This window comes from Rhinatrema bivittatum, unplaced genomic scaffold (genome assembly GCF_901001135.1).
Source record: "Rhinatrema bivittatum unplaced genomic scaffold, aRhiBiv1.1, whole genome shotgun sequence".
Taxonomy (NCBI): Eukaryota; Metazoa; Chordata; class Amphibia; order Gymnophiona; family Rhinatrematidae; genus Rhinatrema; species Rhinatrema bivittatum.
The window spans coordinates 1-27,088 of record NW_021820884.1 but is presented as its reverse complement, the minus strand read 5'-3'; the positions used below and the strand labels follow the sequence as shown (position 1 = coordinate 27,088).

Here is a 27,088-nt window from a genome sequence, read left to right as displayed (position 1 = left end):
TAGCTAAGCTCAGTACGAGCGCCCGTTTTTATCCTGCTTCTGGGTGACTGCTCATAGCTAAGCTCAGTACGAGCGCCCGTTTTTATCCTGCTCTGGGTGACTGCTCATAGCTAAGCTCAGTACGAGCGCCCGTTTTTATCCTGCTCTGGGTGACTGCTCATAGCTAAGCTCAGTACGAGCGCCCGTTTTTATCCTGCTTCTGGGTGACTGCTCATAGCTAAGCTCAGTACGAGCCCCGTTTTTATCCTGCTTCTGGGTGTCTGCTCATAGCTAAGCTCAGTACGAGCGCCCGTTTTTATCCTGCTTCTGGGTGACTGCTCATAGCTAAGCTCAGTACGAGCGCCCGTTTTTATCCCGCTTCTGGGTGACTGCTCATAGCTAAGCGCCCTTTGCTGTTGTGCATTCAGAATTTTTTTTTTAAAATCGAGCCCATACTTTTATTTTTAAAACACCGCAAGCAATAAATTTGTGTCACGATGATACTAAGAAGAACCACAGAGGTCTTTTTTTTTTTTAAAATTTGAAATGAGCCCTTGACTCATGGATTGACTTAATGCCACCTCCAGGGCTGGAGTTACATTTGCTGTGTTAAAAAGTGTGTTTTGAGCATCCGGTGATTTTTTTGCATGGGTGGGGGGCGTAATGGCTACATGGAATTTACATGTGATGAGTGCTAACGGGTGTGCGTTTTGGGTACCCTAATCTCCTTATTGCAGCGGGTGCTAGAGTAGCACAACCAAAACGCAGGTAAACCTGTGCCTACGCTGGATGCACTTTATTGCATCAGCCCCTCTGTGCAGTTGGCTAGTGGACTGTATAACACTCGTATGTGCTTCCTGGCTTATAAATTGCAGATTCTGTCCTGGTTCCTAACGTGAGGGCTACTTCTCTTGCAAACCTTTGCAAAGCTGCTACTTGGTTGTCTGACGTTTCCATGTCCCACTACTGCCTTGATATCATATACTGAGGTGACAGCAGCTCTACACAGCCTGTTCTCCCAGTGGACCTCTCTGCACTTGGTGGGGTTGGGTTGATTTTTAAGTAAGTGCAGCCCTTAGCTTGGGACGCTTCATGTAGTGGCTGATTCATGCTTACTTGTTGCTAGAGGTGGCGTGTGCATGCATGGGAACTCTGAGAGCTGGGCCGTATGTGCCCCATTCATCCTGCTGACTATGGAGAGCGCTGTTTCAGAAAAGCAAACTTGCGGGTCTACAATTCAGTTGCCTAGGTTTAGGTGCTCTTGCTAACACGGATTCTCAGCCTTAGGAAATGTGGCTGAATGCGTTCTCCAAGCACGCAGTTTTCAAAAGGACCAGTTCAGGTGCCCATCTGCAAAGGTTCAGCACCTAAAGTCCATGAGGAGTCAGGCCCTTTACTTTCTGACATCTTCTTGTGGGCTGAGGGTCACAGACGCTCTGCTCATCCTGAGCCACTTCACATGTTTACTAAACACATCTGATTAGTGTATGGTAGAAACAAATTCCATAATTAAATGTAAGCCAAATGCCGGCTCGCCGCACTTCCTTTATACACAAACTTCCGTACCTGTAAATTTGGAAATATTGTCCTATCATGAGCAAGGGAGGTTTTTGAAAGTCTGCCTTGGTTGCTGTAAGGGCCCTATTTCATGAGGAAAAGTCGTTAGTACGGGGTTTTGTACTGCTTTTCAGAGGTGGGGATTTGAAGTGAGCCTTGAAGCAAGGGCCTGTAGCTGTTAGCTGGAGTTACAAGTTATTACTGGCCGTCTCCAGTATGAACTTGTAAAGTGCGCGCTCTGGTTCTTGGAAGAGTTGTGATTTTATAGCGCCACCTACAGATCACAGGTGTTAATACACTGCTGGCAAGGGTGGCTGTGTTTTTCCCTTGTTTTGCAGATTTTCTGAGGAACTGGTTCTGTGTAAGCTGCTGATTAAATTTGAAACATAGGAGAATGGTGTGTGTGTGTGTGTGTGTGATAAGCACATGACTGGGACAGGAAATGCTTCAATATTACTGTGAAAAGATGAGCAGTGGCTCAGCCCTACTGCATTCCCAAAATTACTAACCAATAATGTGCATGCCTACAGTCTAGTTTGATCGCCTTTCTTTGTTTAAAATCAAAGCTATGTAAACTAAAAATATACATATAAGTCATAAAAAGTAAAACACAACTTCATTTATATAAAGGTAAAAATTAATGTACATATATAACAATATCAAATTACAAACAAACTTATTCAAATAAAAATAAGAAAAAAAAATGTTGAGGTATAAATTAGCTCCATTATGGCAGTTCAGCTAATAGCTCCCTGGAATTAATCGGGGGCTATCCCAGAAGCACAAAGTGCATTGAGCCCTATCCTGCTCTAAGCCCTCCACATTTTAAAGCAGCTTCCTTTGTAGTAAAGTATCCTGCTGCTTGGGGGAAGGAGAGCTTTTGCTGCTGGAAATGCGGATGGGCTTGGCAGCTTTGCTTGTCTCTCCAGCTGCATCTTCAGGTCCCCCCATAGAGCTCACATCAGTGTTTTTGGAGGAGTTTCTTCTGGTCGTCCTTTCACTTTGTCATAGAAAAAGCAGGCAAGAGAACAAAAAATTCAGAAAAGGGCTTAACCCTGAAGAAAACTATTCAGGCATCTAGGAAGCTATCTTCTCTCAGAGATAATGCTTATAAAATAAATAAATACAGTTAATTCTGGGATTTATAGTCCAGCTTTATGCACAATGCAACAGATCTGCAAACCCCAGGATGAGCAGTGTCGTCTTGCATCTCATCTCGTCTGTAGACATTACCTGTAAACTTATGTCACAGGTTACACTTAGAAATATTCCTGCTGTGTCAGAGAGATTTAAAATCTGATAATGGAAGGTGATTGTCCCAGTTGTTCCCTGTCCACTGTGGTCCAGGAAAGTTTGCCGTCTGCTCTGTCCCACTTCCTCCAGCGGTAATCCTGCCTCTCCGGGGCTCTGTCCCTGGCGTTGCCTGTGCCCTTGCAGAGATTGCAAGCTGCTCTGATAAGGAACACAGAGCATGAGGCACTAGTTCCTGCCTCTTATCACATAACTTTTTTAGGAGCTGAAGCAGCTGAAAATAACTTAGAATAATATGTTTCCAAAAATGGGAAGACAACAGAGACGAAGAGCTTGGAGAAAAGCAAGATCTCAGGAAGTGGAGTGGGTGTGAAAAAGAGGGTAGGGGAGGGAGTGTTAGTTGAAAGTGGGGAACGGGCAGATAATAGTTGAACTGATGTGCAGGAAGAGAGAGGGGGAGCTAATAGCCAGGAATCAGCTGCAGAAGAGGGGTACTGGCAGTGCTGGAGGGGGTGCCTCAATGTGGGCAGCTATTTTCATATGTGGTGGGCTTGCCCATTGTGGGATGCTATTGAATCCTGGATTCAATGGATGTGTGGTGTCTCTGTGGGATTGCTCCCCCAGCATGCATTATTGGGCACATCCATGAACCCGGGAAAAGAGAATTATAATAGATTAGTAAACTATATCTGAACAGCCACTAGGATCGAAATTGCAAACAAATGGAAGTCTGCTCAGTTACCGACCCTGGCCCAAGTACAAGTTAAACTGGGACACATGTATGTTATGGCCAAGATTACTGCTAGGCTCAAGAAACATTGGAAGGAGGAGTTCTGTCCAGCCGCAGCCGAATGAGGTGGACTTTTTCTGAATAACACTACCCTAGTGCAATATGACTCTCTATTATTCACCCACCGTTCGGGGGATATAATGTATAACATAAACAGAGGCTAAGGCACGTGGTTTCGTGTGCCCATGGGCCTCAGCCCGGATCCTGACCTTCAGGGCTGAGCCAAGGGTTGACTGTGGCTCTGCATGGCTGACGGTCTGACCCTCTGCCAGGCTGGCAAGCTCCCAAGGCCAACATCCGAGGATGTTGGAAGTTGAATGGTCCTCCGACCATTCCGAGCCCTTTCGGACCTGCCGCTGATTGGCATTGGAGCAGCAGGCCTGGCCTGAGGTTGAGGGCAGACGGCCTTGACACGAAGACAAGACTATGAAGATTGATGCGACGGCATCACATGGCACGAAGACTTGGGTTGATGCAACGGCATCACATGGCACAAAGACGTGACACCAGGAACGATGCAACGGCATCGCAGACGAAGACTTGACACCAAGGCTGATGCGAAGACATCACGGACCAGTGGTCGATGCGACGGCATCCCGGACCAGGGTCGATGCAACAACATCAGAGACATGACGCTGAAGTGCAGACATAACGAGGAACTTGGAATCCAGACAAGACGAGAAGTAGGGAAGGCGGACATTGGCACTGTCTCTCAGGGCGCCCTACTCAGGCCACCCGCGGGACTGAGTCGTGGACCACCCTGTCCCACTGTGCGCCCTACACAGCCCTTGCAGGCTGGTCATGCACCACGAGGAGAACGGGACAGTGCAGGAAAGATCCAGGACATGACGGCTCGAGAGCACAAGGACCCCAGTCCACCTGCAGGCCACTCCAACCCGGGAAAGACGTCGTCCGAGGGAGTCCGGCTCACAGGACCAGAAGGCTCAGGAGCGTAGAAGACGAGACCCAGGAACAAACATCCAGGAAGGCAAGAACACCAGGACGTAGAAGATCATCAAGACACCAGGACATCTGGACGAGGACCTCAGGCTATGAAGACATAATGTAGCATGAGGAGCTCCACAAAGACAATAGAAGACCTGACGGAGCTCTGGCAGGCAGGAGCCTCCAGAGTGAAGTAACTCCGATGCAAGGCGAAGAACAGACTGATGGAGCAGCCCTTTATAGGGCTGGTACAGGAAATTAGTCCCAAGGTGGGGCCAGCACACTTCCTGTGTCTGGCCCTTTTAAATTCAGTAGAGAGGCGTGCGCCGGCGCCTAAGGAGAGAGCAGGAGCTGTGCAGGACCGCGGACAGCGGCCTGCACCGACGCAGAAAACAGAAGAGGCAGGGCTGAGCCTGGACGTAGGCTCTGACGTCGGCAGCGGCTCCAGCCGCTGCAGGAGGCCCCAGGGGCAGCTTCAGCTGCTACTCCAGCCCGGGGCTGCGGCCTTAGCGCCGCGACGATGAAAGGCAGCGTCGGGGGCGGTCCCAGTCCCAAAGAAGGCTGCGGCTCTGACCGTGGAGACCAGGAGAAACACGGGCGGCCTCCGGGCCGCATGAGGAACTTCAAGCCGCGGCTCCGGCCGCGTGGGAAGGCCGATGGCGGCGTCCTGCCGTGCCGGCTGAAAAGGAACAGCATGGTGAGTGAGCCTGCTCACGGGGAAACCCGCGGGCAGTGCAGTCATAACACGTGGAATGTGGTTCATGCCTTTTATTCTCATGGGATGCCCTGTATACATTGCCACAAGGTTATACGTGTTGTTTCAGGTTTGGACATGGATACATGTTTCAAGGGTATTGTCCCCGTTTATTGCCATGTATTTGTTCAGGGTTTTGGCCCTTGTTTCCATATGTCTATTGTCGTTAATAAAAAAAAAATATTTCAAAAGAAGAGGGGTACTGGCAGGGAAGAGATGGGGGGAGCTGACAAGGGAAGTGGAGCTGTTCTGGAAAGGTTATGCTTTTTGCTGGTCCTCGTCCAGGGCGACCTCTTTCTGCCCCTCCTGTCATGTGCTCTCCCTTTATTCTTCATTTCGTTCTCTTCCTCCCACTCGTCTGTGGCCTTAGCCATCCTCTGCTATGCTACCTGGTCTGGCTCAGCTTTTGCTTGAGCTCACTTGATATTGTGGTCAACTGTGTGACTGCTTTTGGTCTTCCTCTGGCCCTCAGTTTGCATTTCAGTATCTTTCTACCAACATAACTTTTCATTTCTTCTTTCCTTGCGTGAAACACAGCCGTCGTCTTTCCCTTATCTTCTCCGTGACCTCATTTGTCACCCCTAGCATCCGCTGCAGCATTCTCATCTGTGACGCACGCACGTGGAAAGCAGGTGCTCTCCTAACGTGTGCCGATCCAGCTCTCCAGGGTGCCCGATGTACAATGCAAATCGGCTGCCGCACTAAAAAGGAGGCGTTAGGGGATATTGTGCACCCCTAGCGCCCAGGAGAGGTGGCTGTCAGCGGGTTAGGGAAACGGGCGCTCAATTTTACGAGTCTCTGTTGTCCTAATCTGATCGCCAGCACACATTGTTTTTTTTAAATTTTTTTAATCTAACTCCTTTTTTCAGTTCCTCCGATTTAATATTGCTACCATATTAAGTTGGAGGATCTACAGAAAAGCAATATTTTCTGCTTTTCTGTCAGCTTTTGAGGCTCCTCGAGAATTTAATGCCTGCTCCGAGGCAGGCGTTAATCTCTGAATAAAAATGTGCACCTGGCACGTGTTTTTTTTTTTTTTTGGGCATCAGGAGGTAATAGCTAATAGCTTCATCAACATGAATTTACACGTGATGAGCACTATTGGCTTTGTGGTGGGTTTCATGCACTAATCCCTTTATTGCATAAGGGGGTGTGCACTGTATTGTCTACACCTTTCCTTAAGAACATAAGAAATTGCCATACTGGGTCAGACCATGGGTCCATCAAGCCCAGCATCCTGTTTCCAACAGTGGCCAAGCCAGGTCACAAGTACCTGGCAATAACCCAACAGTAAATAGATCCCATGCTGCTAATGCTTGGTAAATAACCAAGCCAACTTTGGATAATATATTTTAGATGTATCCAAACATTTTTTTTTTTTAAAACCCAGCTACACTAACTGTCTTAACCACATCCTCTGGCAAGATAATGTTTGCCTATTGGAAGTTTGAAGTTGGGAGGAACACATGTATACCAACTTGACAAAGAAAATCATCTCATTGAATGTTTGTCCCAAAAGTGGAGGAAATATGAGTACATTTCTGCTGTTGCGGTTAGGATTAAACAGCACCGTTGTATGTGCAGTGGGATTGAATGTTTGTGTGCATGTGAGTTGGATGTTTGGGTAATTTGTGCTTTGAACATCAGCCATTCATGTATGTGAGTTTTAATCTAAATCTGAATATGTTTGAGTGATGGTGTTAAGTGGCATGCTATATTTTGTGTTATGTCAATTTTATGTCTTTATATAAGAATTCCTTAAATACTTGTTTGGACGTCCATTGTCCTGCCAATATTCTTTCCCAGGCCCCGTTCGCACCAAGTTTGGAGCAGACAGAAGCCCTTCGAGTTCCCCTGGTGTTTTGTTTCTTTGGAGCACAACAAGTTGGGAATCGCTTTTGCCAAGCAGATGCCTTCTGTTATACCCAGGCGGGACTGCATCTTGGGTACCACGTCCAGGCGCACTGTCCCCAGCAGTCCCCAGGGAGGAGATCTGTAAAGCTGCGACATGGACTTCCATCCACTCCTTCACATTACATTACTGTTTGGATAGGGATGAGCAATGCAACAGCAGGTTTGGCCAGTCTGTCCTCTGGAACTTGTTTGAGGTTTAGAACCAACTCTGCTCCTGTCTAGGGCCTGTTGTTTCTGTTCAGGCTGCCACACTCCTCGCACCAATAAAATGTTGTGCCCATTGGCACCTGTAGCTAGGGATTCACTCATGAGTGAGCATAGTTGCTTACCTGTAATGGGTGTTCTCTGAGGACAGCAGGAGTTGAATTTCCACTTCATGGGTTTGTTCTGTGTTCTGAGACTGAGGGGAGCTCGCGTGGTATACTGCACGCCGCAGATTGCTCGGAGAGGCTCCGTCAATGTTCTAGAAACTTTGATACACGTTTTCTGTGCCGGGTTCATCGGATAAAGTCAGCCATGTGTGAGGACTGACATCCTGCTGTCCTTGGAGAACACCATGGGGCCGAGCGCACTGTATAACCCGCAGTCGGACGCAGGTTAAATAGGCACTAATCCACCCCCTAATGCAGCACCTATTTAACCGGGTCCGATGTGGAGTGAATGAGAGAGCGCTCATCACATGCAAATGCATGTAAATGAGGCTATTACTCGTTCACTCCAATGCAAAAAAATAAATGTGCGTCTCAGACGCATGTTTATCGCTCAGCTATTAACACCTGCCTGGCGCAGGCGTTAATAGCTGAGCGCATTGAAAAGTACAGAAAAGCATTTTTTTCTGCTTCTTTAAAAGTGGAAAAAAAAGAAAAAACCCCTCAGCCGGCCGCATTGAAGACCGACGCTGATGTGCTCGGTGTCTGTTTTCATAACCAGCGGACTGCAGTTATGAAAACTGACGCCGGGTTTATTGGCGGGCTAGCAAGCGACCCTAGCGCCTCCTTGCTAGCGTGACCCCCTAATTTGTTTATAGCATGGCGCCCCCTAAGAAAGCGGGAGTTGAAAAGTCGGCCCCCGTGTTAGCATCCAGGTCTGGACTTCCTGCTCCTCTCTCTAGCAAAGGATCTGATTGTTTGCTGCTGCTTCCAGTTACCGAGCTCCTCAACCCTCTGCAGTTTGTCTCTGCTGCATACATTTGCTCATTGTGTAGTTCATATTTCTCAGGCGAGAAGGTTAGATCAGGATTCCTGTTCCCTTTTGGATTCGGGAAACTTCCTTGGCTTGCTGAATAGTTGAGCACGGTACAGAAGAGACTTCGCCGTGTTGTCTGTGCTCAGATTAGGGCTCTGGCCTCATGGCACTCGCAGCATAGTCTTTCCTGCAGGATTGGATGGAGAGTTTGTAAGCATTTATTTTCCCTCTCAGCTTTGGGGAAATGTGCATCTGTTTCTCCAGACTCGGGGAGTCCAGTTAAAGTGCTGTCTGTCTGTCTGTCTCTCCCTGGCTAGCAGTAACCGCGCTGGGTTTTGGGAATGAGGTGAGATGCTAATTCTGGGAGCCGTGCTTGGTGTCGGTGGAATCTGCTTCTTCAGATGCAGAAAAGTTAGGACTGGTTTCTTCCTGACCATGTGGGATTTGCATCCCTGCTCTCGGGCATTGAGGGTCGCCTGGGCTGGAGCAGCTATTGCTGCTCTTCAGGTGACCAAGTGGAGGCTATTGGGGGCTCCTGTCTCCCAGGGGGCGTCGGTGCTTGCCAGCTCCTTACCCTTCTTTCTTCCTCCCCCCCCCAGTCATTCTCCTCCTTGCTACCGTATGCAGGGGGTGGGGGAAATAACCGTATTTTCCAGCTAAAGATTTCTCCCCATATAGGAGCGCGGGACGGCGCTGGCTCAGCCGTGCTCAGCATTGGGGGCTCTGACAGGGGAGCATGTGGAAGAGCTTAGACTGACCTTGTGCTGATATTGGTAGACGCAGTAAGAGGGGATTATCCTGACGGCAGGTACATTTAGCTTCTGATAAATGTAGGAAGAGAAAAGCGAGAGCTACAGGCTGTTGTGTCTTATGAGAATCAGCACTGAGGGCCCGTGTGACTGGCTGGGAGCAGGACAGGGCTGGGGCGTGGTCCCCTGAGGGGGACTCTGTTTTGGAAGAACTGGCATGTGAAGCACCTCAGGGCTGTGCTTCCTGCATGTCTGAGATCTGGACAAGTTGCAGCTGAGCAGGGTGGAAATCTTTGCCTTGCACTATCCTACCACAGGAATCTGCAGGGGGAGAGCACAGGAAGGTTACTCAAAAGCTGCACCTTATGTTCTTATGCCTGCTCCTGAAGCTGGATAACTCGTGTACTGAAGGGCGATGAGCTGCTGCATGTCCTTTGCTATATTAGGGGAAGCTGTGCGTATGTTTGATTGTGACAGAAGGAATATTGTCTGTAAGTGTGTGTGATGCCTGCTCCTGAAGCTGGGTAATTCGTGTACAGAAGGGCGATGAGCTGCTGCATGTCCTTTGCTATATTAGGGGAAGCTGTGCGTATGTTTGATTGTGACAGAAGGAATATTGTCTGTAAGTGTGTGTGATGCCTGCTCCTGAAGCTGGGTAATTCGTATACAGAAGGGCGATGAGCTGCTGCATGTCCTTTGCTATATTAGGGGAAGCTGTGCGAATGTCTGGTTGTGACAGAAGGAATATTGTGTGTGTGATGCCTGCTCCTGAAGCTGGGTAATTCGTATACAGAAGGGCGATGAGCTGCTGCATGTCCTTTGCTATATTAGGGGAAGCTGTGCGAATGTCTGTTTGTGACAGAAGGAATATTGTGTGTAAATGTGTGTGATGCCTGCTCCTGAAGCTGGGTAATTCGTGTACAGAAGGGCGATGAGCTGCTGCATGTCCTTTGCTATATTAGGGGAAGCTGTGCGAATGTCTGGTTGTGACAGAAGGAATATTGTGTGTGTGATGCCTGCTCCTGAAGCTGGGTAATTCGTATACAGAAGGGCGATGAGCTGCTGCATGTCCTTTGCTATATTAGGGGAAGCTGTGCGAATGTCTGGTTGTGACAGAAGGAATATTGTGTGTAAGTGTGTGTGATGCCTGCTCCTGAAGCTGGGTAATTCGTATACAGAAGGGCGATGAGCTGCTGCATGTCCTTTGCTATATTAGGGGAAGCTGTGCGTATGTCTGGTTGTGACAGAAGGAATATTGTGTGTGTGATGCCTGCTCCTGAAGCTGGGTAACTCGTATACAGAAGGGCGATGAGCTGCTGCATGTCCTTTGCTATATTAGGGGAAGCTGTGCGTATGTCTGGTTGTGACAGAAGGAATATTGTGTGTGTGATGCCTGCTCCTGAAGCTGGGTAACTCGTATACAGAAGGGCGATGAGCTGCTGCATGTCCTTTGCTATATTAGGGGAAGCTGTGCGAATGTCTGGTTGTGACAGAAGGAATATTGTGTGTGTGATGCCTGCTCCTGAAGCTGGGTAATTCGTATACAGAAGGGCGATGAGCTGCTGCATGTCCTTTGCTATATTAGGGGAAGCTGTGCGAATGTCTGGTTGTGACAGAAGGAATATTGTGTGTAAGTGTGTGTGATGCCTGCTCCTGAAGCTGGGTAATTCGTATACAGAAGGGCGATGAGCTGCTGCATGTCCTTTGCTATATTAGGGGAAGCTGTGCGTATGTCTGGTTGTGACAGAAGGAATATTGTGTGTGTGATGCCTGCTCCTGAAGCTGGGTAACTCGTATACAGAAGGGCGATGAGCTGCTGCATGTCCTTTGCTATATTAGGGGAAGCTGTGCATATGTCTGGTTGTGACAGAAGGAATATTGTGTGTAAGTGTGTGTGATGCCTGCTCCTGAAGCTGGGTAACTCGTATACAGAAGGGCGATGAGCTGCTGCATGTCCTTTGCTATATTAGGGGAAGCTGTGCGTATGTCTGGTTGTGACAGAAGGAATATTGTGTGTAAGTGTGTGTGATGCCTGCTCCTGAAGCTGGGTAACTCGTATACAGAAGGGCGATGAGCTGCTGCATGTCCTTTGCTATATTAGGGGAAGCTGTGCATATGTCTGGTTGTGACAGAAGGAATATTGTGTGTGTGATGCCTGCTCCTGAAGCTGGGTAACTCGTATACAGAAGGGCGATGAGCTGCTGCATGTCCTTTGCTATATTAGGGGAAGCTGTGCGTATGTTTGATTGTCTTTCCTGGGCCAACATCGGACAGTAGTGAGGGGGCACATTTTTCTGCTTCTGCTTGTCATACCCGAAAGATAGCACAGGCAGCTGACACATTTAGGTCTCAGAAGGCTCTGGGTGCTGTCCCAAAGAGCAACTTCCTGCTAGGATGTGGGTGGAGCTCTTTTGAGAACAGACACACATCTTGGCTAGTGAGACCCACACGGACTGTGCTGCTATGTGAAAATATCACTTACCTGTGGCATGCGGGGGTCATGGAGCATGTACGTGTGCCAGCAAGAAGGAAACTGGAAGACGGATACACGTGGCATACATACCGAGGACAGCCCTATCCCAGAGCCAACCTGGCATGTCAGATGTGCTGCATGGGTTAGTATTCAGATCAAAGCACTTCTCTGAGGCCTGGGGTGCCAGAGGTGTGATGCCAGTATTCGTCCCTCTCCATCTGTCTGTCTCCCTCCTCCTTCCTTGTCTGAGTATGTGTCTGTCTTGCTGTTTCTCATTCTGCCCCCTCTCTTCAGTAACATACAAGAGAGAACAGGGCCAGTTGGATGAGTGAAAGACTAAGTGACGTTTCAAGGTTTGTTCAGAAGCGTTCTGTATATCAAATACTTGAATAAGTTGGAACGTTCAAACATTTATGTGGCGAGTCCTCAACGCTTTCAGACTTCTTATTCTACAAAGTATGGCTGCTATTGCAGGAAACCACAGTATTAGCATATACTCATGGCTACTGTCTAGCATGTTTAGTAGTAATCTTTTAGTTGAGGCTCTACACTGTAGAATTCAGTGACTTGAAAACCCCCTAACAAGTCTGACACTTGCACGGATTGTTCCAGATACTGGTTTGCAATAAACATTATACTCTTAAAGTAAATTTTCAAAGTTACAATTCATTATTTCTCTGCATTTTTTGTAAAATAAAATTAAAAACTGAAAAATGCTGCTTGCATAAGTATTCAACCCCTTCAGACTGGTATTTGGTAGAACTACCTTTTGCTGCCATAACAGCTTTGTCTGTTGGGGTAAGTTTCTACCAACTTTGCACACTGTTTGGGAGGGACTTTTGCCCATTCTTCCTGGCAGATTTGCTTCGAGTTGTTCAGATTGCTTGGATGACGCTTATGGACTGCAATTTTCAAATAGTGCCACAGATTCTCGATTGGAATGAGATCTGGACTTTGACTTGGCCTTAGGAGAAGATTCCCCTTTTTGTTGTTCAGTCACTCTTGTGTTGCTTTGGCCTTGTGCTTGGGATCATCCTGCTGAAAGGTGAACTTTCTCCCAAGTTTTAGTTTTTAGCAGACTGAAGGCAGGTTCTCTTGCAGTGTTTCCCTGTACATTGCACCATCCATCCGTCCTTCACTTTTAACAGGATGCCCTGTCCCCACAGCGTGCTGCTGCTGCCACCCCCATACTTTACTGTTGGGATGGTGTTTGCTGAGGAGTGGGCAGTATTAGCTTTGTGCCACACATAGCATTTTGAATTTTGGACAAAAAGCTCCATTTTTGTCTCATCTGACAACAAAACCTTATCCCACATTTTAGCTGATTCACTCTGATGCTTTCTGGCAAACTCTAGACATGCTTTGATGTGGTTTTTCTTCAGTAATGGCTTCTTTCTAGCCACCCTCCCATTGACTGGTGCACCTCTACTCCACTCTTGGCCACTGAACTCTGTAGCTCCTTCAAAGTGATTGTTGGCCTCTCTGTGCCTTCCCTCACAAGTCTCTTTGCTCCGATGTTGTTTTGAGAGACGGCCGTGTCTAGGCAATGTCTGCGTGGTAGGATGCAGCTTCCATTTCCTCACAGTTGATCCAACAGTAGTCACTGGGATATCCAAGCACTTGCATCTTATTTTGTAGCCTTTTCCTATCTTGTGCATGTCTATAGCTTTATCTTTAATTTCCTTAGAATGCTCTTTGGTCTTCATTTTCTCAGTTTTCTTTCATATTCACAGTCTGACCAATGATATTGGAATTAGCTGGGTTTTTTTATCCAGAAAAGCTGACCTTTTTTAATAATTCACAATTATCAGAGGTCAATTGTTAGGGTAATATCTTTCATTTGTGTAAACCTGAAGCTTCCTCGGCACAAGGGTTGAATACTTACACAAGCAGTATTTTTCAATTAATTTTATTTTACAAAAAATGCAGAGAAATAATGAATGTGACTTTAAAACACATATTTTATTTATTTATTTATTTACGGGTTTTTTATATACCGAGGCACGTTTGCAAAACATCACATCGGTTCACAATGTAACATAACTGAGCAACAAGCTTTACAATAGCTATAGCTATTTTGGACTTTTATATTTTGGACTTTTATATACCGACATTCATGTGACAATTACTTATCATATCTGTTTACAGCAAGGAGCATTACATTAAGAGCGTATTGGTTTGCAATAATCATACTGCCTAGAACAATCTGTGTAATCTGACTTGTTAGGGGGTCGAGGAGGACGGGAAAAGATGGCCTGAAGTCTAGGGCCTTTCTTTAGGAGACAGGTGGGGAGAGTGTGGAAGGTTATGCGTATTGGACATTGTCTATCTGCTCTTTAGAGACAGTCTGTGGATCCTATATATAAAGGTGCTTTTCTGGGGGGGGAGGGGCCTGCTAGTTTCTACTTTTTAGGGATGTGCATTTTCCACATCTGATTTGGCGGGTACGTGCGTAGCTCGCCAGCTTTTTAGTATACCCAGGAAATGGTGGGCAAGCATGTAGTTTTAATAATAAGATACATGTATATACCATCTGTTTTTCTGCTTGTACTAGAAAGTTGGGGAGGTATATACGTACCGCTGAAACGGTTGTAATAAATAAATGCACATCCCTACTACTTTTTCCTTTTTCTTCGAACAAAACTGGAACCAGTGTTGGGATCTAGAGCCATGCATCTTCATTCACAGCTAATTGGAGATCCTTCCACTATCTTAACAATACCGCCCTCTTAAAGTTCTTAATCTGGTCCTCAGGCCAGGAACCATGCACCAGACTCCTTCTGGAACCTCTAAATCTGGCCATCAATAATCCATGTCTATTGTGATTGAATATTGCATTGTTAATGCAGCTAAAAGTCTGCATTAACCCTTACACCTAGTGGAAAGTGTACGCAAGTACCTTTTATATCTAGTACATCAGTGGCAGAAAATGTGTGTGCAGCTTTATACCTTGTACATTGATCTTTTTTTTTAAAAAACTTGTATAATCGTAAACTTCTAATAAATGTTGAGTTCAGTGCAGTTTACATAAAACCATCCATAAAACATAACAAATAACATCATATACCATAGAACTTATAACATAATTACAATTTGTGACTGTACATCATCCAAATGCCTTTTTAAACAGCAGTGCCTATACACTTTTCCTGAAACTTTTGATGTCAGAGGGTGTGCATATGCAGCCTTACAGCTAGCACATTGATGGCGGGGAGGTTGCGCGTGCAGCCGCACACTTGGCCTGTCGATGGCGGGGAGGGTGCGCGTGCAGCCGCACACTTGGCCTGTCGATGGCGGGGAGGATACGTGTGCAGCCGCACACTTGGCCTGTCGATGGCGGGGAGGGTGCGCGTGCAGCCGCACACTTGGCCTGTCGATGGCGGGGAGGGTGCGCGTGCAGCCGCAGACACTTGGCCTATCGATGGCGGGGAGGGTGCGCGGGCAGCCGCAGACACTTGGCCTATCGATGGCGGGGAGGGTGCTCGTGTTAGCAGCAGGCCTTTTATGCATATAATGAATATGAAATGCATGCACTTAGTTTTCAGACTTGTCCCTGAGATGCCCACCCCCTGAGAATGCCTTTCTTCTTTGTGGCACAAAAGATATACGCGTGCTGAAACCAAAGTATTCTTGTACATGCAGGTGGCTAAATAACCACTAACCCAGATTTGGCTGAGTTAGGAAGGTTAATGCTATTTTTGCCTGCATAAAAGGCTCTTAAGCCGTTGCAGATTTACTCAGTAATGCTTTCTGGTGATTAATGACAAAGGGGGTGGAATTGACTTCACAATGTTTTGAATCTCTTGTGGTAAATTGTCTCATTTGTAACCGATATTTTTGAGTTCTTATTGTTTTTAGTTTGATCCTATTATCTTCTGTCTTCTTAATTAACATGCAAATTATGACTTAATATCCTATGGTACCTACCCTCGTTGCCATGCACGCTGATGGGGGGGTCTCAGATGGCCCCATTTATTTTTGATCTTATTGGCATGATGGCACAGGGTTTCTGCTACAGGTTAGTAATTTGTCTCTTTTGCTTTTTCTAACAGATGAACGGGACAGAGTCCAAAAGAAGACCTTCACCAAATGGATTAATAAACATCTCATCAAGGTGAGGGTTCACTTCCGGTGCTAGGCTCTTCCAACATGGCTACAAATATTTTGTAGGTTTGGTTCCTGTCATACCCCAGATCATTCCAGACAAGTGGGTTTTGCATCCCAACCAGCAGATGGAGGCAGAGAATAAAAACTTTTCAGGCACTGCTACATAACCGAGAGAGCCACCTGCAGTCCCTCAGCATTTCTCTGTCTCCAGCAGACGGTAGAGGTGCAGTCCTGCAGTCTGTAGTTCCAAGAGTAAATTAAAAGAGAAGAAAGAAGATTCCTAGCAGGAAGGCTCCCTGAGGAGTTAGGATCCTTCGTGGGCCATCCCTTGGGTAGAGCGGGGGGGTTGGTGATCCCTGATCTAGCTTGACCTTTGTCTATCGGGGTGGAAAGCTGGGGGTCCTGGTTCCCTCACCCCTTCTGAGTCCTCACCATCCTCAGCGGTCAGCTGCCCTCATCCAGAAGCAGGGAAGTATTCAAGTTTTTCTTCCTTGCTTGCTGTTTTCTGTGTGTGCTCCTTTAAATTAAAAAAAAAAAAAAAAAAAAAAGGTTAAAGCAGGAGAGAGACAGCAGTTTGTAGGCTGATCAACTTGACTGCCGGGAGGCAGTGTCTGGTGAGTGAGGTCAGGAGCCTGAACAGCATCGGAGCGTTGGGATCGCGCTGATGGCAGTTTCCTGCAGCAGGGGCTCTTTTTAGGCCTGATCGCGGCTGAATGGCGCCTCCCGCTCAGCACGGAAACATTCATTGCAGCTGTGGCTTGAAACGTGTGCACCTCAACACTGCGGCATTTTGTGCCAAGTGTGTCTCAGAAGGGGTTGGGACCTCCATGGAACCCTCGCAGGGCGGCCGGAGCATGAGGTTGGCTGGGCCAGTGCAGGAGACCTCGAGGGGGTCTGAGGAGAAGGTGGCCATTTTAGCTCTGCATGTTAGGAACCAGGCTGCTGCAAAAGAGACTCTGGACTCCTCTCCCCCACTCTTTCCCGTTGATCAGTGGCCTGTTGGTGGCAGGGAAGGGGAAGAGGTCCAGGGGGACATTTATCAGGATCAGTATTCCACTGATTCTGAAGAATTCTCCATAGATTTTGTCCTGCTCCATAAGGTCTATTTCGCCAAGAAGCAGGCAGGATCTAATGGGTCTCTACCCCAGAAGACCCAGGTGGCTAAGAAGCCTAAGGCAGATAAGCAATCTGGATCGGGAGGAGGAGGATTCTGAGGCTCCTCAGCCTTGTGGGGTCCGCTGGTGACTCTGGGGACATGGATGATGCAGATGACCCTGATCAGCTACAAGGATGGTCCAGTGGGGGATCTGGCCAAGGACCCTGTGAGCGCTTTGGACCCAATGCAGAATGCAAAGGATGTCCCAATCACTGAGGGGAATGACCCTAGGGTGGTGAGATTGTTCCGTAAGAAGGAACTACGTCTGCTAATTCCTCAGGTTTGGATGAGTTGGGGATTAAGGTCACACAGGAGGATTCTGACAATGAGGGAATGAACCCAGTCCTGGATGGACTGCGGGGACCACTTAAGACCTTTCCTTTACCGAAGAAGGTGAAGGAAGTTGGTGGATCAGGAGTGGGAGTCTCCAGAGGCAGGCCTGAAAATAGCAAGAGCTATGGCTAAGCTATATCCCTTGTTGGAACAAACCTTGGAGTCGTGGAAGATTCCCAGTGTGGATGCGGTAGTGTCAGCAGGGTCCAAGAGGATGACCATCCTTATGGCAGATTCAGCTGCAATGAAGGATGCTCAGAATAGGAAACTGGAAATTCTGTTAAAAAGGCTATTTGAGGTTTCGGCTTTAAGCCTTCGTGCGGCAGTCTGCGGAAGCTTGATGCAGAGAGTCTGCTTGTGCTGGGTCCAGAAGGCCTAGGAGAAGATGTTGTGGGTGATGAATGAGGTTGCTTAGGCTGCCCAGTTAGAGGCAGGAGTGGCCTATGTGGCTGATGCCCTGTATGACATGGTGCGGACATCCGCCAGGAATGCTGAGGGAGGATATGATAGAGGTCTTTAAGATCATGAGAGGTCTTGAACGAGTAGATGTGACTCGGTTATTTACTCTTTCAGATAATAGAAGGACTAGGGGGCATTCCATGAAGTTAGCAAGTAACACATTTAAGACTGTATCATGAGAAGGACCGTCGCTAGTTAACAAGAAACCGGAGGGAAGTGGAGTAGATGTAACTCCATTTACAGTAGAGAATGTATGGGAAGAGCTGGGGAAACTGAAAGTGGAAAAAGCTATGGGGCCTGATGAGGTTCATCCCAGGATCCTGAAAGAGCTCAGAGATGTGCTGGCGGCTCCACTGAGTGATCTGTTCAATAGATCCCTGGAAACGGGAGTGGTACCGAGGTATTGGAGAAGAGCGGTGGTCCCGCTTCACAAGAGTGGGAGCAGAGAGGAGGCTGGTAACTACAGTCCAGTTAGCCTCACTTTGGTGGTGGGAAAAGTAATGGAGTCACTGTTGAAAGAGAGAATAGTGAACTATCTACAGTCGGGAGAATTGCTGGACCAGAGGCAGCATGGATTCACCAGGAGAAGATCCTGTCAGACAAATCTGATTGACTTTTTTGATTGGGTGACCAAGGAATTGGATCAAGGAAGAGCACTCTGTCATCTACTTGGTTTTCAGCAAAGCTTTTGATCCGGTCCCGCACAGGAGACTGGTGAATAAAATGAGAAGCTTAGGAGTGAGTGCCGAGGTGGTGGCCTGGATTGCAAACTGGTTGATGGACAGAAGAAAATGTGTGATGGTAAATGGAACTTACTCTGAAGAGAGAGTGGTGTTAAGCGGAGTGCCGCAAGGATCGGTGTTGGGACCGATCCTGTTCAATATCTATGTGAGTGACATAGCGGACGAGATAGAAGGTAAGGTTTGTCTTTTTGCGGATGACACTTAAATCTGCAACAGAGTGGACACGCCGGAAGGAGTGGAGAGAATGAGACTGGATTTAAGGAAGCTGGAAGAGTGGTCGAAGATATGGCAGCTGAGATTCAATGCCAGGAAGTGCAGAGTTATGCATATGGGGTGTAGAAATACGAAAGAAATGTATTCGATGGGGGGTGAAGGGCTGATGTGCACGGAGCAGGAGAGAGACCTTGGGGTGATGGTGTCTAACAATCTGAAGTCGGGGAAACAATGTGACAAGGCGATAGCTAAAGCCAGAAGAATGCTGGGATGCATAGAGAGAGGAATATTGAGTAAGAAAAGGGAAGTGATTATCCCCTTGTACAGGTCCTCTGTTCAGTTCTGGAGACCGAATCTCGGAAGGGACAGAGACAGGATGGAGGCGGTCCAGAGAAGGACAACCAAAAAGGTGGATGGTCTTTATCGAATGATTTATGAGGAGAGATTGAAGAATCTAAATATGTACACCCTGGAGGAAAGGAGGAGCAGAGGTGATATGATACAGACTTTCAGATACTTGAAAGGTTTTAATGATCCAAAGACAACACCAAACCTTTTCCGTTGCAAAAAAATCAGCAGAACCAGGGGTCACGATTTGAAGCTCCAAGGAGGAAGACTCAGAACCAATGTCAGGAAGTATTTCTTCACGGAGAGGGTGGTGGATGCCTGGAACGCCCTTCCGGAGGAAGTGGCGAAGACCAAAACTGTGAAGGACTTCAAAGGGGCGTGGGATAAACACTGTGGATCCATAAAGTCTAGAGGATGTGAATGAAGATTGGGTGGCTCGCGGGAAAGACAGCTAATTCCTGGAGATAATACCCTTATTCAATAGACATACACACAGTTAATGTGACTACAACAGTGCTCTATGCTTTAACGGCAAGAGGAAATGTGGATAAAAGGATTTGCATTCACAAAAAAGCGGGAAGTAGCTTGCTTGTTACAGCGGTTACTACCCCAAACCAAACAAGCTTGATACTTCACTTTCTTTTTTTTTAATTCTTTATTTATGATTTTAATTCACAAAATAAAATCAGAAATACATTTCAATAATGTTCATACCATGAAAATTATTTTTGAGGAAGAAAAGGTTACCATAATTACAACTTCAATATCTAACAATCATATCATCACCTTCTTCCAGTTACCAAACAAATCTAGGGAGCCACTATAAGCAAGAAACTTTATAGGAAATAAATTTAGAACAAAATTAACAGAAGTAAGTCGACTAAGCATTAAGACCCAACAGTATCCTGACTAGAATTCCTGTCTCTTTCTGCCTGAGCCCTCTGACCTTCTAAGAACTTTTCTAGGTCCTGTGGTTCATAATATATATACTTTTTATCATTCACCCACATTATGCACTTACATGGAAACCTTATGATGGTACGAATCCCAAAAGTTTGGGCAAGGTTTGCTAATGCAATAAACTTTTTTCTCCTAGTTTGAGTTTCTCTCGCTATGTCTGGATAAATCCATATCTTCTGGCCCAGGTAGAGAGAGGTTCTATTTAACATAAACTGTTTTAAAATTTTATCTCTGTCTTCTGACTGAGAAAATTTTACTAACAAGGTACCCCTACTCTCTACCTGGGCACTGAGAGATGTCTCTAGTAATTTGGTGACATTTAACGTTGTTTCCTGATATTCTTGATTTGCATTTACATTGCTACTTTGGTTACTCTGTCCTATAAAATACGCATTGGATATTAAAGGTAGGTTATCAGATGTTATTGAAAGAACATTCATAAAGTAATCTTTCAGTTGTTCTTTAGATGACATTAATCTACACTTAGGGAAGTTGACTATTCTAAGGTTTTGGTAACGGACTACATTTTCCAAGTTTTCTACTTTCTTGGCCATTACATTTTCTCCTTTAATAATATTAAACTGTACATTCTTAATCGAGTTTAATTCTTCCTCCACCTTTGCCAACGTCGCACTATTATTAGTTACCAAAGGATTAATATTTAATATAACATTCTGCATCTCTTTTATGTTATTTAAATTTGCAATGTTTACTTGTAGACCAGTTATCGCTTGCCATAGCATTTCTAAAGAAACTTTCTTAGGGTTTACAGATTTAGCAATTGGGGTTGATGATAACAAAAGGTTCCCTTCCAGTTCTTGTCTGTCAGTGTTCCCAAGGTTTGGAGAAGGAGTATTCTCTCCAGGAACGTTTGGACTCCCATCTGTTCCATTAGATTTTCCACCGACTTTATACTCTCCCATTTGAGATGTAACAGCTGCTTCACCAAGCTCGCTTTCTTGTACTGACCTTATCCCTGGAGCCTCCTCATTTGAGCCCCCTACTACCAACGACTTCCGTATGGTATGTGAGCCTGACTCCAAGGTATAGGCAGTAGACTGAGGGGGAGCCGGCACTGATGGGGCCCCTGGACTTAGACTAACTTCGCCTGATAGAGGAGACACTTGCTCCTTGTCTACCTCTATAATAGGCCTCTCAGGGGTTAAAAATGCCGACGGTGAGTAAAATCCCGTTATCACTAATTGAGTAGGGATAGGTCTCGCTGGTATTGAGGACTCCTGCTTGACCTTTCCCTTTCTTTTAGTATGAGGCATTGTGTTTAGGAAACGTTAAAGTCAATGAATATGGGGTTACTCACTCTTCTGTAGCAAGGCAATATAGGGCTGGAGAGGTACCAGAGGTTCCGATGTCCTGGAATAGAGTCCTGGGCGCCTTCTTCGCCTTCGCCGGTCTAAGCCGGTCCAAGCCGCGCGCCCCTTACGGAGCGCGCGGCTTAGGTAGCGCGCCGACGGCGACGACGTGCCGTCTGTAGATCTTTTTAAAGGCAGACGCAGGCTGCTGACGTCACTGGGCGTCTCCTTCCGGGTCCAGAACCCGCCGCTGTTCCGAAGGGTGTCAGGTGGCGTTAACAAGCCGTCAAGGCGCCAGCAGCAGAACTCCTCTCTCTCTCTCCTCTCCGCTCAGCAGCTCCCGGGGTTTCCAGCGTCTGCAGATCTTTTTAAAGGCAGACGCAGGCTGCTGACGTCACTGGGCGTCTCCTTCCGGGTCCAGAACCCGCCGCTGTTCCGAAGGGTGTCAGGTGGCGTTAACAAGCCGTCAAGGTGCCAGCAGCAGAACTCCTCTCTCTCTCTGCACTCCGCTCAGCAGCTCCCGATACTTCACTTTCAATGCATATCCAGAGTAGCTCTCTGCTTCAATGGCAGGGGGGGATTAAAGAAAGGTGGATTTATATTCAGATAACCACCAACAAGGACTGAATTACACAGTCTGGGTAAACTAAGCATGGGTTACTACCCTGAATCAATTAAGCCTGATACTTCACTTTCAATACATAGCCAGAGTAACTCTCTGCTTTAACAGCAGGGGTGAATGAAGAAAAGATGATTTTATATTCAGACAACAACCAACAAGGACTGAATTACACAGTCTGGTTAAACAAATAAGCGTGGGTGTAGCTTGCTTATTGCGGCGGTTACTACCCCTAATCAATTAAGCTTGATACTTCACTTAGAAGCAGTTCCTGTACTGCTCTCTACATTAATGGCGGGGGTGGAAGGGAAACAGAAGCAAAAGGTTACTAAATGCCAAGACTAACAGATAAGTATGAAAAAAATAGGTGTGAAAGCTTGCTGGGCAGACTGGATGGGCCGTTTGGTCGTCTTCTGCCGTCATTTCTATGTTTCTATATTAGTAGGAAAGGCCATCAAATTATGGGGTAGAATGATCTCCCTTATATTCGGTGTCCCACCTAAGCCACCTCAACATAATAGCCCCCTTTCTCTTCAGTCTCCTCTCATGAAAACAATGTGAATCTGCCTCCACTGTGCGCCTTTCTCCCAGGGCAATCCAAAGCGTGGAGAGGGTCCTTGTTCCAGTGAGCATTACATTAAGGATGACGCTGCGCTGGAGGAACTTAGGTCATGCTATTTTCACATAGTGACATGATTGCTGGGCATGTGCACAAAAACTACTGTTACAAACTGAACTGCCTTTCATAGGCAGAGAGTGCAACTTATTTCAAAATGGGTGAAGGCTGGTTGTGAAGTAGGTGCTTAACCTTCCATGAGTGGGCTCTCTGGTGACTGAAGCATGTGAACCTGTTGGGGTTTTAAGTCCCTTCCTGCTGCTCCTCCCCTTCGATTACCATTCACCTGGTTTCTCTCACTGCAGCGCTCGGTGCTCTGCTCTGCCTGGGAATGGAGTCTGAGCAGGACTTTCGTACAGGGAGCACGGTCTGACCTGACTCAGTCCCCAGTGGAGCTAAAGCTGCAGCCCTCAACTCTGTGGAGAGGCTCCCTAGTCCAGAACTGGGTTTTTTGGAAAGAGGGGCAGCCTGTCTGTAGGGTGGAAGGAGTGCAGGAAGTTTGCTTCCCCAGAAATTGTTTTGCTCTGGGCACAGGCCTAGGGAATTTCAGGCCTACCTTGATATGAGTAATTTATTGCAAGGTTAAATGTGACCAATTAATTCTCCTTCACTAGGACTGGGAATGGGCCTTACAATGGCATCGGCAGGGCTGGATTTAGGCGTAGACAGCATAGGCACATGCTAGGACTTCCCCTGCTGCTCCCAACTCCAGTCCTCTCTCCTGGTCCATGAAATTGCAAGATGTTTGTCTGCTGCTATAGTGTGAAATGCCCTGGCGAAGCCTCTGACCATGCTCTTTCTCAGGCGTCAGAAGTGTGAAATGGCAAGGATTGCTGCTGAAGTATTACCTCCATTACGTGGCAGAAGTGCTGCCATCAAATTCTTCCTGCTGCTTTCACCCCTTTATGTATTTTTCCTTCTATCTGCCTTCTCCTGTGGCTTCACCCTGGCCAGACTTGCAGTCTCACCTGTACTATATACCATTGTTCTCTTATAAGAAAATACTGCTTTTCATGCAACAATTTGCTGTTCTGGATGAATACAGGATCCCCATGAGTCTGTATTGCACGTTTTCGATTCCTGCTGCATGGAATAAAGATTAGATCCCAGTCTGGCTTCAGTTCCCTCTGTTATTGTCATGTCTCTGTTGGCAGAAAGAGTTCATGCTTAGCTTGGTGAGGGCTCATTGGTGAAAAGTCTTTTTTTTGTCCTCAGGTGCGAAAACACATCAATGACTTGTATGAGGATTTACGAGATGGACATAACCTGATCTCCTTGCTGGAAGTTTTGTCTGGTGTCAGACTGGTGAGTTTACGATTGCTGCATGAGCTCTGCAGGAAACACAGGGGTTATCTGAAATCCTCAAGAATTCCTGCCTCGCCCAGTTCTTCCTCACTTCTACCTTGCAGCCCCTTCCACTCTCTCCCACCTCCAGCCCAACTTGTTTCTTGCCCAGGCTTCTCGTAACGCTTTCTGTGTACCTTCTCTGCTACTGCTTTCTCTTACCCTTCTCCTCCCTTCATCGCTCTGTGAGTGCACCATTGCCGTGACTCATAGAAACCTAGAATTTGCAGAGTCTATGCCAAAAACCCTGTGAAAGTAGACTAAAGGACCTAAATCAATATTTCTTAGAGGAGAGGAGGGGGGATATGATAGAGACATTCAGATACCTCAAAGGTATAAATAATGCACAAGAAGAAAATCTTCTGCAGAGAAAGGAATGCTCTAGAACAAGAGGTCAAGATAGGAGACTCCAGGGGGGATATGATAGAGACATTCAGATACCTCAAAGGTATAAATAATGCACAAGAAGAAAATCTTCTGCAGAGAAAGGAATGCTCTAGAACAAGAGGTCAAGATAGGAGACTCCAGGGGGGATATGATGGAGACATTCAGATACCTCAAAGGTATAAATAATGCACAAGAAGAAAATCTTCTGCAGAGAAAGGAATGCTGTAGAACAAGAGGTCAAGATAGGAGACTCCAGGGGGGATATGATAGAGACATTCAGATACCTCAAAGGTATAAATAATGCACAAGAAGAAAATCTTCTGCAGAGAAAGGAATGCTCTAGAACAAGAGGTCAGGATAGGAGACTCCAGGGGGGATATGATAGAGACATTCAGATACCTCAAAGGTATAAATAATGCACAAGAAGAAATCTTCTGCAGAGAAAGGAATGCTCTAGAACAGAGGTCAGGATAGGAGACTCCAGGGGGGATATGATAGAGACATTCAGATACCTCAAAGGTATAAATAATGCACAAGAAGAAAATCTTCTGCAGAGAAGGAATGCTCTAGAACAAGAGGTCAGGATAGGAGACTCCAGGGGGGATATGATAGAGACATTCAGATACCTCAAAGGTATAAATAATGCACAAGAAGAAAATCTTCTGCAGAGAAAGGAATGCTCTAGAACAAGAGGTCAGGATAGGAGACTCCAGGGGGGATATGATTAGAGACATTCAGATACCTCAAAGGTATAAATAATGCACAAGAAGAAAATCTTCTGCAGGGAAAGGAATGCTCTAGAACAAGAGGTCAGGATAGGAGACTCCAGGGGGGATATGATAGAGACATTCAGATACCTCAAAGGTATAAATAATGCACAAGAAGAAAATCTTCTGCAGAGAAAGGAATGCTCTAGAACAAGTGGTCAGGATATGGAGACCTCCAGGGGGGATAGTCACAGCAGGGCTGGGAGATTGCATACTACAGCCTCCTAGTGGAGGTGGTGAGGCCAAAACAATAGCCTGGAGCTCTTATCAGAACACGGGCAATAAATTCCAGAAAAATATGGACTTGCAAAGAGATGAAATAAAACCAGGGATGAGCTGGGCCTCTGGGCAGAGATTAGATGGGTCTTATGTGTGCTTCTCTGCCCATCATTTCTTTGTTTATTTCATCATGGACAAATATCAGCAGTCTCCCCATCGTCAACTCTTACAGTATTGGGCAGCTTACAGATGGTCCGTTTTTTCACTGTCCCACAAGTAAGGATCCTCTGGGTTTTTCCCAGGCTTTTCATTCCTAGCTCAGCACTAAGGATCCTCTGTGCCTATCCCTCTACCCCAGCACTAAGGATCCTCTGTGCCTATCCCTCTACCCCCAGCACTAAGGATCCTCTGGTGCTTATCCCTCTACCCCAGCACTAAGGATCCTCTGTGCTTATCCCTCTACCCAGCACTAAGGATCCTCTGTGCCTATCCCTCTACCCCAGCACTAAGGATCCTCTGTGCCTATCCCTCTACCCCAGCACTAGGATCCTCTGTGCCTATCCCTCTACCCCAGCACTAAGGATCCTCTGTGCTTATCCCTCTACCCCAGCACTAAGGATCCTCTGTGCTTATCCCTCTACCCCAGCACTAAGGATCCTCTGTGCCTATCCCTCTACCCCAGCACTAAGGATCCTCTGTGCTTATCCCTCTACCCCAGCACTAAGGATCCTCTGTGCTTATCCCAGGATTTCTTGAATTCCGATTCTGTTTTCGCAGCTATCATCTTAATTAGGAGACATCTATGCATCCAGCACTCACAGCAACAGTAACATTTTCCCTTCTGTCATCTCTTCTAATTTTTTGTGTTAAAATTTTTTTTAGCATATTTTGTGGATTTCCTGTGGTGTCCCTGAGTGAAGCAAATATTTATAGATGCTGGGTTTGGGGCAAACGAAGATCCTTGGAGGATACTAAGTACAGGTTTCCTTTGCTTAGATACTTGGCACTTTCACATCATCACATTGTGCTTCAGTGGTGCTCTTAAATGATGTCCCCTTCCTGTCTGTCTTTGTGCTATGGACAGTTTGAGAACATGTATGTTTCATGTTGGAAAAGGCAGGTTTGGCTCCCTAGGAATGGTGCTTAGCTTCACCAGTGAACCTGAGTGATTTTGGGAAGCTTATACAGCACACCTGAGAAGGCTCTGAGATGCACAAGTCTGGGGTATAAAGGTTGTCTCTGGTGAAGACCGAAAGGCAGCTCCAGTTTTTGTTACATTGGTAGCAGTGAAAGAGAGAGGGATTTTTGTTTACTCTTACAGGGATCTCTGGCAAAGGATTAATGTGTGCTAGAGCCTGTAGTTTAACCCAGAATCATGAGCATGTTTGTGCAGCCAGTAGTTGTGCCCAGTTTAGCAGCTCTCCATGCAAATGCCATGCTTTTCATGGCAGAGAGCTGTGCTTGGCTTACTGAGGTTTTTATTTTAAGTACTGGACACTAAGTCTTAGTCTGAGGTTGCGTAAAGTTTCCAAGGCTAACGTTAGTCTATGGAGGAAGCTGGAGTTCTAGTGCTAGCACCTGTAGTTCAGGTTTTATGCACAGAAAACATGTTTTATGTGCTGAAACATCTTTGTGAGCATAAATTATACTTCATGTACAGAAAACATGCTGTGAGTACAACAAGTACTATAGATTGGGAGGCTCTTTCCGTGCCTCCCCCAGAGTTAATGTTTGCACACTTAACTCCTGATGCATTAGTGTACAAAGCTGCCCAGTGTTACTGTGCTCCTTCCTGCATCCGACCATAGTCCAATAGGTGCTGGGTCTTATGGTTGGGAAGCCTAATCTGAAGATGGGAACTATGTTCTCCGCAGGATTCTGCATCCATGGAGCAATATCTTCAAGCCCTA

At 46.5% G+C, this 27,088-nt stretch overlaps 1 protein-coding gene across 1 annotated transcript in view; it reads left to right on the top strand.

The window, feature by feature from the left end:
• Window positions 1-23,766, top strand: part of LOC115082252 (plectin-like) — a gene marked incomplete at its 3' end in the record, with an annotated part of 45,578 nt that extends 21,812 nt beyond the window's left edge. Inside the window, exons 2-3 of the mRNA XM_029586500.1 lie at window positions 15,650-15,711; window positions 23,677-23,766. Coding sequence (XP_029442360.1) covers window positions 15,650-15,711; window positions 23,677-23,766 — 152 coding nt within the window. The remainder of the gene's footprint in view (window positions 1-15,649; window positions 15,712-23,676) is intronic.
• Window positions 23,767-27,088: the final 3,322 nt, after the last annotated feature.